The 14,770-nt window shown below is 35.9% G+C and overlaps 1 protein-coding gene across 12 annotated transcripts in view; it reads right to left on the reverse strand.

Moving 5' to 3' along the window:
• Nucleotides 1–14,770, reverse strand: part of CLOCK (clock circadian regulator) — a 111,421-nt gene that overhangs the window by 60,268 nt on the left and 36,383 nt on the right. For all 12 annotated transcript variants that reach the window (XM_070791446.1, XM_070791443.1, XM_070791439.1 and 9 more), the window contains 3 exons: nt 9,608–9,698; nt 6,052–6,141; nt 3,485–3,544 (listed from right to left, as the gene is read on the reverse strand). In XM_070791446.1, coding sequence (XP_070647547.1) covers nt 3,485–3,544; nt 6,052–6,098 — 107 coding nt within the window. In that variant the 5' untranslated portion in view covers nt 6,099–6,141; nt 9,608–9,698. The remainder of the gene's footprint in view (nt 1–3,484; nt 3,545–6,051; nt 6,142–9,607; nt 9,699–14,770) is intronic.

The raw sequence follows: 14,770 nt of genomic DNA on the forward strand, positions 1-14,770 counted from the left end.
TCACGTACTTCTGTGACTACAAATGGTAATGAATGTTCATATTCTAGGTTTCTAATATAGTTAATTAGGACAGTAATTTTAATTCTTGGCTTAACCACTAAAAGAAACTTTTACATATTAAGCGCTTCACATATCTGTTTTTAAGACAAATTACGTTCAAATCTCAAGTTTTACTGAATCTAATATTTATCAAGAATTTGTGTTTCCCTTACAAGGCTATTATTATTACTGAGATAGTTTGTGAAAGTACATATAAAATATAAATACAAATTATTAAAAATTACTGAATAGGAGAAAGTTATCCATCTCCTGTAAGCTTTAAATTATAAACAGAAATCTAAAGATGAAAATCTCTCTACCCTCAGGCTTACCCACACATTCTTCCTCTTTACTCCTCTATCCCAGCCTTCAATACAGAGCTGTAACTACTCGCCTGCATATCTATCTCTTCACTGGGCTGTGGGCTTAATAGCAGAGCCCAAATTTTTTCATCTAAGCACTTTTAAGCATAACACCTAACAAACAGTAAGTGCTCAAAATATATGTGCTAAATGAATAATTCCCACTGTTCTATGTGAAGCAGTAACCAGGAGCAAATTTTTGCTGCACTAAGAACTTGTAAAATAAATACAATTATTTACAGAGCAACTAATCATTCTGTAACACTTCTAACTATATGCTTTTGTGAAGTCAGACTTTAGAATTCAGTTTTTGTTTAAACAAAGTATACTACTTTCCCAAAAGGTCAGAGGATAATTCTATTAATTTAATTTTTTTCAGTAAAGAAGTAGCATTTATTCCATATTAGTACTGGGAAGAAATACCAAAAAAAAAAAAAAAAACCTCTTAAGAAATGTAATAGAAATTAACTGACCCCCTCACCAAACACTAAACTCTTTGTTAGAATGATAGAGACTGTGCTAACAAGGGCTAGGAATACTGGACAAAGATAACCCCTTTCAAGAAATTCACCTAAATCCTATGGAAACTCCTAAGTGTGCTAAATTGAATCATGAAGACTGAGTGAGAAAGGCGGGGTAGTGGTGTGTGAGAAGACCATTCCAGACACAGGAAACTTTTACAAAGATGAAAACCTATCACAAGTAGCTCAGCATGGCTAACGTGGCTAGAATACAGGATTTCTGTGCCCAAGTATGCTGGAGTTGGGGGTGTGGGTGGTGGGCAGTTCAGAATAATAAGTATTCAGAAAAAAAATCATTAAGTATTTATACTACACAAAAGGATTTTAGTTTTAGTGAAAGTTATTAAACAGTGAAAGGTACTGAAAGGTTTTAAGCAAAGAAATGCCATGAACAGAACTGATTATTAGTAAGACCATTCCAGCAACTGAGTAATGAAAGAATCAATGCTTGGTAAAACAATTCATTTAACAAAAGCTACTGAAAACTTACTGTATGCCAAACAAGACTGGAGGCCAGATGACCATTTAGGAGGCAACTGCAATATCCTAGGCTAAAAATCCACAGCAGTGGCAGTGTTAACACAGCAGTGTGGGTCTGAGGATTAATAGGCAGAACTAGCAATTCTAAGTAAATCAGACTTGGAGTAAGGAAGCAAAAGAAAAATCGAAAAGAATTTCCAAGTTACCATGTAATATAACATGAGATATTAGTTTGGGTGGAGAGATGGTTTGGGGAGAATTTAAATATGGTGAAATTGCTTGTTTGACATTTTAAAGGACATATACTAGAGGAAGTGAGACAGATCTAGTTCTACTCCTCTAGAAAAGAGTAAGCAGGAAATAAGCACCAGTGAATTAGTATCTATGAAATATCTGAAGACATGTGTAGAGGTAAAATTTAGAGCCATTATTGTATATTTACATGCTACACATCATTGGAAACATTTATGAAATTTCATTTTATTCCTATGAAGTAGATCTTATTATTTTTCATTTTATAGGTGTGACAACTCAGGCAAAAAAGAGAATATGCCCAGGATCATACAGTTACTGTGAAGTAATCATTTAAAACCAGCATTTTTACTCAAGTGTAAGAAATACACGGAAATCAAATATCAATGCCAATTCTACCACTGGATCACACTCATTAAAGCAACTTTACTTCATGTTACACTCAGGTTGGAAGTACTCAGCCTTGTGATGACCTCAATAATAGCAGCTCATAGATGTCAGAGCCCAGTGAGGTCTGGGTAATTCTGACAGCATTATTATGAGGTCTTCTTTCTCCAAGGTTTCCCACAACCATAGTATTTTTGGTCCCCTAAAAACATGATCAAACCTTCAAAGTCTCTGCAAACAGAAAACCTTTAGCTCACCTTATCCATCTGTAAATTTGGCCTTTAAATGTGTCCAAGTTAATTCCTCAAAGTTCTGCCTCTTCGTTCAGGCAAGACTGATTATTCTCACCTTAACAGTGATTTTACCTCTACCCTAAAGTATTTTATAGAAACTTTCTCCCACTAGACTGAAAGGAAAGGTACTGGGTTAAGGAAAATATTGAGGAAAGCTATATAACTTTATTCAAGTAAATAAAAAGACCTGTACTTGAAGCTAAACATGTTTAGCTTCAAGTACAGGTCTTTTTATTTACTTGAATAAAGTTATATAGCTTTCCTCAATATTTTCCTTAACCCAGTACCTTTTATTTTGCTAAAACAGATGTGTAGGAACTATTACATGTTTATTTTTTGTTTCTGAATGTAATGCTACAACACCCTCTACCCTCATCTAAGCACCCACATAGTTCAATGTGACTGGGAAAAAACCAGAAAAGTACTGCTCACTCTCAATGACTACAAACTTGGCTGTAATGCTACCTGGACCCTCCCTCCTGCTACTTTAATTACCATCAAGGCCCATATTTAAGGTTAAACCCTCACCACCACCACCATGGCTCTAGACGCCATCCGCTCACCTACTTGATGACACCTCTCCATCAATTCTCCCTGTCCTCCCCCATCATCTATTTTCCCTTCTATTGGAGAATGGAGGCATGTCAAAAGGCACAGAGAAGCCAACCCTGAAAGACCTCCAAATGCCAAAGCTGGAACAAACTAAGTAACTGAATAAATAACATAGCACTGGAGTATAAGATCCCCCCACGGTGGGTGAAACTTAATTCTCCCATCTCTGCTCTGAAGGTGTGCTATACTAGATAAATTGCTTCCAAAGAAAAGAGTAGGTTCAGGAAAAATAGTAACTACAATGATGACTCTAGGCAAACCCTCTCTTAGCAAGTGATTGAAGGCTTATGTCCCCAGTGATGTCTGTCAGGTAAATACTATGTGCCATAATGTGATACGGTGGGTGAGAGAGGCACTTTTAGAGGAAAATTTTATTTAATTTATAAACTACACACTGATATCCTCAGCTCTTCTCCCTTCTAACATATCTAAGTTCTTAAGGCAGTCAGCTTTTGGAAATCACTGATTTACTATTTATTTACCATTACATTTACTTGTTACTTATTTTTTTACTATACTACATCATAAGTTTAATTACCTTTTTGCTTTGTCCTTGTCATCTTCTTCCACCAACCCATCAAAAATACTACCATCATCTCTAAAAGAAAAAGAAAGATACAGAAAATAAGAGCAGATTCACTTAGCAACAGCAATACTAAAACAAAATGTAAATCAATCAGTTATAGCCTAGGATCTTTGTAGAGTTACAGATTGCACAAATTCAAACCCAATAACTATTAACCTGTTTTCTAATACATACAGAAAAAGTTCAACTATGTTTTACATTTTAAAAAGTTTATTAGAATAAACAAGAATTTAACCAAAAGTTAAATATCTTATTTCAAGCTTTTAGTAACTAGTGAAAACCTAGAGAAAATCAGTGTATTTGCCATTATAAAAATGATTCACTTAAAATCATATTATAGTCGCACATTTTAAAAATAGACATTTACTTTATAAAACACAAATCACTCAGACATCACAATATCTAGCATGTTAACTTATATTGATATAATTTCATTCATTACTGATTCATTTGACAAACATTTTTTTTTCGCTAGCACTCTCATGCATTGTTCTGTTCTAGATATGGCTACGAAGCAGTTAGCTAGACATATAGGCCCCTGCTCCCCTACAGCTTACTTTCTAGTAGAAAAAAACAAATCAACATGAAAATGTATGAACTGTTTTTTATTTTTAAAGAAGAGATGTGTTTATTACTGGGTGGTTATTTTAATCTGTGTGGTTAGGGAAGGACTTGAAGTGGGAACATTTGAGCTGAGATCTAAAAGACAAGAAGGGATTGGTTAAGGGAAGACTGAGGGGAAGAGCATTCTAACACAAGTCTCTCTGAAATCTAGAGACCTGGTGGCTAACTTCTTAACCTAAGGGGCAATATTAAATAGTTTCAAGTGACTTATGATCTTTTACATGAACTCACTATTGATTCCTTTAACCACATCTCTCTGTGGCCTATAAAGTGCCTATGAGTCCCACAATTGAGATCATCTACAAATCTATCATAGCAAACTTTTGGGGTTCCATGTAAACACTAAAATTTATAAAAAATTCTACATGTAAATGCACATCATTGAGGAGGGAGTCCATTAACTTTCATGACATTCAGAGAGAAAATGAACTCATTAAGAACCACTGTTTTATGTCTGAACACTCTGATGTCATCCCTAGATGTCATATTATCTAGAATGGGAACTGGAAATCAATCAAAAGCACAACACTGAAATCATATGTAATGCCTCAGGAGTAGTGAAGAAACATTTTTTTCTGAGAAGACTACACACAGATTCCACTTGAAACTACACACAGCCCAGTCTATGGCAGGGCTCCCTGAGAAAACTCCTTGCCCTTCAGGTCTTAAGCTCTGGTAAAGTATGTACCTTCACTATTTACCTCACAGAAAAGGGAAGGAAGCTGCCTCTCGATGTCAAAAGTCACTTTGTGCACAAGTCTAGCTATAAAATGCTTAAAGAATCCCCTATGGAAAAATCACACAGTATACTAAAATAAAAGCACAGGAACTTTAGAGTCAGAGAGATCAACACAGGTCATAACTCCAGCTTATTATTTACTATGTGACCTTAAAACAAGCTATTTAACCTCTCTGACCTACAGATCCCTCATCTGTAAAATCTCATGGAATTATTGTGAAGTTAAATGAAGTTAAAACAAAGAAAGTGCTCTGCATGTTAGCTGTCAGAGTAGGTATTTTTAAAAAGCTGTCATTGTATTTCATCAAATTTAAGATACCACTGATGATAAGACTTATTATGTCCACTAAAAGTGAAACTGAAAGTGAAGTTGCTCAGTCGTGTCCGACTCTTTGCAACCCCACAGACTGTAGCCTACCAGGCTCCTCCATCCATGGGATTTTCCAGGCAAGAATACTGGAGTGGGTTGCCATTTCCTTCTCCAGGAGATCTTCCCGATCCAGTGACTGAACTCGGGTCTCCTGCATTGCAGGCAGACGCTTTACTGTCTGAGACACCAGGGAAGTCCATTATTATGTCCACTAAGAAATTTAAAAATACTACCAATTAAACTCTGATAAGCCTACTCTAAGATGAATTCTAGTGTCAAACATGTTAAAAAGTTAAAAAAAAAAAGTTAAAGAAGTCTTAAAATCAAAGAAACAAGGAGGCCTATCCTTTACCAAGAGTAAGATTTAAAGATTATAATTTCAACTAAAAAAATCCTATTAATAATTACAGTTACCTCTTATGAGTCACACATGCTAAGACGTTTAACAGGCTGAAGTTAGGACCAATAGATAAGGAGACAGATGATTCCAGAAAGTGCCAAGGAAACCCCTGAAACTGTCATGCTTCCTTTCAGAATAGTTCTGACCAAACCACTCAAAATTACAGCTCAAGATCCATTCAGAACACAAGCGACATGCTGTTGACTTTGGCTCTAGATAATACATTTTACTATTACATGACATTTGCTCAATACAGAAGGTAAGTATAATAGTATTAATGATTAAGCATAATACTTCTTTTGTCAGTGATACAGACCATTACTCTAACAGTGAATTTTTAAAATAGCTTTACATAATCCAAAATAAATGAGTCTCTAAAAACATACCTGTCAACAAGTGAGCTCATTTTACTACAGCTTACGGTAAACAACATAACATGTTACGTTTTCGTCTTGTGGTAGACATTTGTACTTCTCCTTGAGTGGAAGGAAAAGTAAATGGTCATTAGTTTTCCAAAAAACTTATTTCTACAAACATAGTATTAAATAATTTGAGAAACACTGTATGTTTATCATAGAGATTTCAAAATGTTTTTGTTTCTACAAAGGGCTAGAAGATTATTTTCAAGAAAATAATCCTTAGCTGAGGCACATTTGAGGTTTTGTTTTCTTCTATATAAAGAGCTACAGAGGAAAAAAAATTGAAGACCATAATTCATTTCCTTTCTATAATAATCAAAAAGCCACTATATTCAGTATAGATTATAACTATATAACTATGTAAGTAGGCTACATATGTCAGTCTAGGTAAGTAAGCTTTAAGAACACCAGCTAATGGGTGATAAACATTTGCTAAAAGCCTATTTTCTATTAAACAGTACAGTTAGCTTTGGAAATACAAGGATGAAAGATACAATCATTATAGGCAAAAATCTGCAATTAAATAGGGAGGCAGATAACTAAATAATTACAGAAACAGGGATAATAAAGGTATATGGGGGGAGTCAGAGGAAATATTCTTGATGACAGTCATATTGTCAGGCAGCAGAGATTCCTGTTATCGAAACTGTGGTTCTGAGACCGACATCATCATCAGAGAGCTTGTTAAAATACAGAATCTTGAGACCAGCTCTAGTCCTAGTAAAGCAGAATCCACAATTTTAACAAGGTCCCCATGTGATCTGTATGACCATTTAAGTTTCAGATGTAACAGGGTAAAGGACAAGAGGTAATAGTTGACAGGATTCTAGGCCACAAGAACAGTGATACGCAAAGGCACAGGCCATTATGAGATCAGAGGACATCATATTTGAGGAACTTTTCTCTTTAGAGAAAAATGTAGGTATATTACAACTGAAAGTTTTCATTACCAGAGTATAAACTGAGAGATAACAGGAGTAGTAAGGGGGTGAAGGCAAGTAAACTGAAGAACAGCCGTATTATAAAGTTTCATATTCACACCGAAAGAATTAAAATTTACTGCTTTAAAAAAATTACTGCTTTAAAACTCAATCATAAGCCTAAAATTTCTCTCTATATTCTATACAGTTTTTCTAAAGTAGAAGGCAGGTTTTACCCATAAAAGATACAGTCATGAGTTAAATATTGAATAAACACCTTAATTCTAATATCCTAACAGTTTTGAGCCAAAAGAAACTTTATATAAAATTTAGAAAATAGTGTAAATTGATCTGTCACTCTGAACCAGACAGTATTAAAGAACATGAGATTCTAAAATACTCAATCAAATGTACATTCATGACAAGAAGACAATAACTCTTGATAAATGATGCTGGGTTGCCTATGTGGTTATGGCTGCAGAAGTGGAACTGTGCAGGGCTAAGAGTTCTTAAAAGATAGTGGGGAGGATAATGGGGTGGGGGGAGGGGGGATGGTGGTTAAGAAAAATAAAAGGAACTAACTTCAGGATAAAACAGTGATTTTAAGTGTCTGGGTCAACATCAGCAAATACAACACAAAATTACAGAATTTCAGAGTTAGAAGAGACTTTAAAGATCACCTAAGTACAGCCCTTTGGTCCAACAGACATACTTATCATCATGATAATAACAGAGTTTGGTTCTATCACTAGAACAGAAAGAACAGTCCAAAGGTAACAGAGCCAACCTGGGTGAATTAAAAAAGAACAGTTCCAGTTTAAAGTTAAAAGATCAGATTTGAGCCTTATATGGCACCAAGTATCCATCTGTTTCATTATGAGAAGACAGAATAGGGCAAACTAGAGGGAAAAAAAAGACCCAAAGAATAAGGACTTAAAGACTATACAAGAGGGACCATGCTGACTCTAAAGGAGGTGAATCCAAAATGCTTTAGAAGACAGACTGATGCTTTCTTAAGCTATTTTATTATTGTTGGTTAACAGAATTTTTCCAAACACTATTTGCTGTCCAACTAATTGAGCAACATAAAATTACATCTCTGATAGCTTAGTCCAAGATCTTTTCTCTACTTGTCCAGCCAATTGATAGGCATGCTATATTTAAGGGAAAGATAAAAGGAAGAAGTGAAGTAGGCCCAACTAAGTAAAGTAACTTTTAGAAGATTCCCCTTGATTAACAAAACAAAGTGGTAATGTGGGAGCAGCCACAGTTACTGTGTCGGTACAATTCTAGGACCCACGTTTTCAGTACTAAAAGACTAGGTATAGTTTACACATGTCATGCTATGAATTCTAAGGACTCAATTTTAGAAGACATGTGAAGTTCCTACTCACACAAGGAATTTCTAATACAGATTAAATATTATTGTTAAAACTCTTGTTTCTTAAATATTGACATTAATAGACCAGTATGGTATGCAATAAAATGTCTTTAAAAGGAGCAGTTACAGTAGTTGGAACAAATTAAATTATGTAAAGGATCAAGTTACAGCTAGGAATCGAATGCTCCTTTACATAAGCAACTTGAGCTCAAAGTCATTCAGTGATAGGAATTCCCAGCTGAGTAAGCACCACATTACTATTTTATCACAACACAGAGGGCAGGATTGTATAAGTTTTTTATAAACATCATTTTAAAAACAACTTTTTGAAAAATTTATCAAAGGGGAAGCTATTAATAACTAATAAACTGTATAAGCAATTCAAAGTTTGCCAACATGGAAGCAGGTATGTTTTAAATTCAGCACACAACATTACAGGTAACTAACAGAAAATCTCAGTACCTGGCAGTCCATCTTTGGAAAAGAATTCATAAACAATGTAACACATTCTGCATTAAAAATAAATCATGCAGTATCTAATGATATGATACTACTTGTCCTCTGAATCCCATCTGCTCTCTTTCTCAAAGCTTTCCATTTCTATATCACTAATTTCTCCCTCCAAAACTGCATTATTCTGATCAAAATCTTAGTGAAAAATCTTAAAGAAAAAATGAAACACAAAACTTCCTTGACCCACCAATCTCCTTCAGGTACCGTCCTCCTTTTCTGGTCCCTTTCACAGAAAAACAACTTGTCAATTGTGTACAGTTGGTATTTCAAGATCTTTCATTAATTCCCCTCTCTCGTTTTAAAACTTAGTGTTGATTTTCACAAATGTATAACTGTTCAAAGTTTAAAGTGTCCAAAAAATTTTACAAGACTTATTAAAAAACTAAAGTTCTCTGATCTCCATATTCTACCTTCAACCCCTTTCATCTCGTTAACTCCTTCCTTTGGTAGTTAACTGCACATCTCTAATACCTCTTACTACTTCTTGATTCTTTCTGTTTTAGGTGAGGTGACTACACAGTCCCAATTTATTTGAGTAGTCCCAATGTAATTATTAAAAGCACTTGCTTCTGCTCTGAAAAGTATCTTTAGCCCATCATCTACTGAATTCCACTATGAAAAATCATAATTTAGCACTGACTCTCCCCAACTCATTTTCCTAGGGAAGTGTCATTTCAAAGCACATTTCAAGATACAATTATTTCATTACCTTTTGTATTTCTGAGATCTTTGAACTGATTCTTCAGAAAACTGTAAGTTCAATATATTCTTCTGTATGGCTGATCATCAGTCTTAGAATTCTGTTTAAGAAAAAATTTTGTTAGATTTACTCAACTTATATAGACATTTATCATAAAAGAGGTTTTAAAATAATTTTGAAACATAAAATTTAGAATTTTGTCACAAAACAATATATAAGAAACGCTAAACACTAATAATTGTTTCTAAAAGAACTTTAAAAAACTACAACCGCTTTTAATTCTACTACAGAAGTTAAAAGACAAAAGTACAAAAATAAGTATAACTATCAAGTATGTTAATGAACATACATACATATATATGGGCTAACAAACACTCATATATGATGAATATAAACAGATGTAATCTGTAACAGAGATCAAGTGTGGTAAAGGGGAGAGAAGTAAAAGAGTAGAGTTTTTCAAGTTATCAGCTTAAAATATATTATTAACATTATGGTAAGCACAAGGAAAACACCTATAGAGGATACCTAAAAAGGAAATGAGAAAAGAATCAAAGCAGAATCAAAGAATCAAACCCTATAAAACATTAAAAAAAAAAAATCAATGAAACACAAAGACCAGAGGAAAAAAAGTGGAAAAAGCTACAAGACAGACAAAAAATGAACAAAATAGTAACAGTCTTTCCCTAGCAGTAATTATTTTAATTGCAAACAAACTGAAGTTGCCAATCAAAAGAGAAAGTAGGTAAATGGATAAAAATACAAGATCCAACTATATGCTATCTATGAGAGACAGTTTAGATTTAAGGATACACAAAGACTGAAAGTAAAAGACTGAAAAAAGACATTCCATGCATACGGTAACCAAGAAAGCAAGAAGAGCCATACTTGTATCAGACAAAACAGACTTTAAGTAAATAACTGTCACAAGAGATTAAAAAGACATTATACAAAAATAAAAGCATCAAATTTATCAGGAAGAGAAAACAAATACAGGTACAATTACACCTATTTCACATGCTAGCAAGGTAATTCTCAAAATCCTTCAAGCTAGGCTTCAACAGTACATGAACTGAGAATTTCCAGGTGTACAAGCTGGATTTAGAAAAGGCAGAGGAATCAGAGATCAAAATTGCCAACATCCACTGGATCATTAAAAAAAAGTATGAGAATTTCAGAAAAACACCTATATCTGCTTAACTGACTATTCTTAAAGCCTTTGACTGTGTGGATCACAACAAACTGCAGAGATGGGAGTACCAGACCACCTTAATTGCCTCCAGAGAAACCTGTACGCAGGTCAAGAAGCAATATATAAACTGGACATGGAACAACGGACTGGTTCCAAATTGGGAAAGGAGTTATGTCAAGACTGTATATTGTCACCCTGATTATTTAACTTCTATGCAGAGTACTTCATGTGAAATGCTAGGCTGGATGAAGCACAAGCTGGAATCAAGATTGCCAGGAGAAATATCAACAACCTCAGATATGCAGATGATATCATCCTAATGGAAGAAAGTGAAGAGGAACCAAAGAGCCTCTTGATGAAAGTGAAAGAGGAGACTGAAAAAGCTGGCTTGAAACTCAATATTCAAAAAACTAAGGTCATGGCATCTGGTCCTATCACTTCATGGCAAATAGATGGGGAAGCAATCGAAACAGTGACAGATTTTATTTTGGGGGGGCTCCAAAAATCACTGCAGATGGTGACTGCAGCCATGAAATTTAAAGATACTTGCTCCTTGGAAGAAAAGCAATGACCAACCTAGACAGCATATTAAAACGCAGACACATCACTTTGCTGACAAAGGTCTGTATAGTCAAAGCTATGGTTTTTCCAGTAGTCATATACAGATATGAGTGCTGGATCATAAAGAAGGCTGAACACCGAAGAATTGATGCTTTCAAACTGTGGTGCTGGAGAAGACTCTTGAGAGTCCCTTGGACTGCAAGGAGATCAAACCAGTCACTGTTAAAGGAAATCAACCCTGAATATTCATTACTGATACTGAAGCTGAAGCTCCAATAGTTTGGCCACCTGACGCAAAGAGCCAACTCACTGGAAAAAATCATGATGCTGGGAAAGACTGAAGGCAGGAGAAGAAGGGGACAACAGAGGATGAGACGGCTGAATAGCATCATTGACTCAATGAACAGGAGTTTGAGCAAACTCCAGGAAATAGTGAAAGACTGGGAAGCCTGGCGCGCTGCACAGTTCATGGGGTCACAAACAGTTGGACACAACTTAGCAACTTTACAACAACAAAAACTCAATAATCACTGTGAATAACTGAATTAACCAAGACCAACTCAACTGTGCCAAAGTTAATGCAAAACTTTACAGTTATAGTTTGCATCTGACCTATGCAATGTATATTTTACATAATTTTTAAAAACCAAGAATATGCTATGTATGTAACATGACAGCAAAACATAGGGAAATTTATGACAGCAGAAAAAGAGGGGGTATTTTTGGGCACAAAAAGAGACTTTTTTTATGGCAACAACAAAAGATAGATATCCCTGGAGATTAGAGACTCAAATAAATACAAAAGATCTGAATCAAAAACACCAGAGCAAAAGAACTGAATTCCTAAAATGTGCGTGAAGCCAATTCAGAAGCCAGTTCCTAGTGTCCTATTTGGTTTTAAGTATTTGGGGATAGAGTCAGTCATAATCAAAGCACCTAATAAACCCAGAATACTGGAGGAGTGAAAGTAGAAGCTAAGACCATGAGCTTAGAGTCAGAAAGGCATGAAAATCTTTGGGACAATTAACTTAATTATCCTAAGCCTCAGAATTCTTACCTAAGTCAGCTGTTGTGAAGTCTAAAGGATATGTAGGGATACCAATTATTAACAAAATAAACACAAATAGAAACTCCCCCTTTAAAACCAAAATAAAAGGCTTAAACATCTGCAGCACGACAAATAGTATTTTTTACCATATTAAGTATCCCTAAAAGTTATTCAAAAGAATTTAAAACCCAAACAAAACTACAACAAAAAGTAAGACTGAGTAAGGAGCCATGAAGAAAACAAACAGCAAATAAATGTAAAAATTTTGGGCACAAAAAGAGACTGTTTTTTTATGGCAACAACAAAAGATAGATATCCCTGGAGATTAGAGACTCAAATAAATATAAAAGGTCTGAATCAAAAACACCAGAGCAATAGAACTGAATTCCTAAAATGTGCATGAAGCACATTTTAAAATAATGTAAAATAATGTAAAAATTATTCCTGGCAAGGAGCTTTCTCTGGTAACTCAGCTGGTAATGAATCTGCCTGCAATGCAGGAGACCTCAGTTCGATCCCTGGTTTGGGAAGATCCCATGGAAAACGGAACAGCTACCCACTCCAGTTTTCTGGCCTGGAGAATTCCATAGATTGTATAGTTCATGGGGTCGGGAAAAAGTTGACACAACTGAGCAACTTTCGCTTTCTTTCAACAGAAATCAAAGAAGCTAAGTAAAAACATATTATAGTTAAATATTCAGTTCAGTTCAGTTCAGTCGCTCAGTCGTGTCCGACTCTTTGTGATCCCATGAATCTCGGCACGTCAGGCCTCCCTGTCCATCACCAACTCCCGGAGTTCATTCAGACTCACGTCCATCAAGTGAGTGATGCCATCCAGCCATCTCATCCTCTGTCGTCCCCTTCTCCTCCTGCCCCCAATCCCTCCCAGCATCAGAGTCTTTTCCAATGAGTCAACTCTTCGCATGAGGTGGCCAAAGTACTGGAGTTTCAGCTTGAGCATCATTCCTTCCAAAGAAATCCCAGGGCTGATCTCCTTCAGAATGGACTGGTTGGATCTCCTTGCAGTCCAAGGGACTCTCAAGAGTCTTCTCCAACACCACAGTTCAAAAGCATCAATTCTTCGGTGCTCAGCCTTCTTCACAGTCCAACTCTCACATCCATACATGACCACAGGAAAAATCGTAGCCTTGACTAGATGGACCTTTGTTGTCAAAGTAATGTGTCTGCTTTTGAATGTGCTATCTAGGTTGGACATAACTTTCCTTCCAAGGAGTAAGCGTCTTTGAATTTCATGGCTGCAGTCACCATCTGCAGTGATTTGGGAGCCCAGAAAAATAAAGTCTGACACTGTTTCCACCGTTTCCCCATCTATTTCCCATGAAGTGATGGGACCGGATGCCATGATCTTCGTTTTCTGAATGTTGAGCTTTAAGCCAAATTTTTCACTCTCCACTTTGACTTTCATCAAGAGGCTTTTGAGTTCCTCTTCACTTTCTGCCATAAGGGTGGTGTCATCTGCATATCTGAGGTTATTGATATTTCTCCCAGCAATCTTGATTCCAGCTTGTGTTTCTTCCAGTCCAGCGTTTCTCATGATGTACTCTGCATATAAGTTAAATAAGCAGGGTGACAATATACAGCCTTGATGTACTCCTTTTCCTATTTGGAACCAGTCTGTTGTTCCATGTCCAGTTCTAACTGGTGCTTCCTGACCTGCGTACAAATTTCTCAAGAGGCAGATCAGGTGGTCTGGTATTCCCATCTCCTGAAAAATTGTCCACAGTTTATTGTGATCCACACAGTCAAAGGCTTTGGCATAGTCAATAAAGCAGAAATAGATGTTTTTCTGGAACTCTCTTGCTTTTTCCATGATCCAGTGGATGTTGGCAATTTGATCTCTGGTTCCTCTGCCTTTTCTAAAACCAGCTTGAACATCAGGAAGTTCACGGTTCAGGTATTGCTGAAGCCTGGCTTGGAGAATTTTGAGCATTACTTTACTAGCGTGTGAGATGAGTCCAATTGTGTGGTAGTTTGAGCATTCTTTGGCATTGCCTTTCTTTGGGATTGGAATGAAAACTGACCTTTTCCAGTCCTGTGGCCACTGCTGAGTTTTCCAAATTTGCTGGCATATTGAGTGCAGCACTTTCACAGCATCACCTTTGAGGATTTGAAATAGCTCAACTGGAATTCCATCACCTCCACTAGCTTTAAATATTAGTGATTCCTTAAAAATTCTACTTCATATATTTATCACTCAGCAAATATTTACTGAGTACTAATACAAGTGTCCAGTAGTACACTGATTGTAGTTTTGAAATGGTGAAATAGACACAGCCACTACATTTGAGGTGCTTTCCAGAGAAGGCACAAAATGCTCTCTGAACACTCTGGGAGTGACACAGAAGTTAAG

Source organism: Bos indicus, chromosome 6 (assembly GCF_029378745.1).
Source record: "Bos indicus isolate NIAB-ARS_2022 breed Sahiwal x Tharparkar chromosome 6, NIAB-ARS_B.indTharparkar_mat_pri_1.0, whole genome shotgun sequence".
In the NCBI taxonomy this organism is placed as follows: domain Eukaryota; kingdom Metazoa; phylum Chordata; class Mammalia; order Artiodactyla; family Bovidae; genus Bos; species Bos indicus.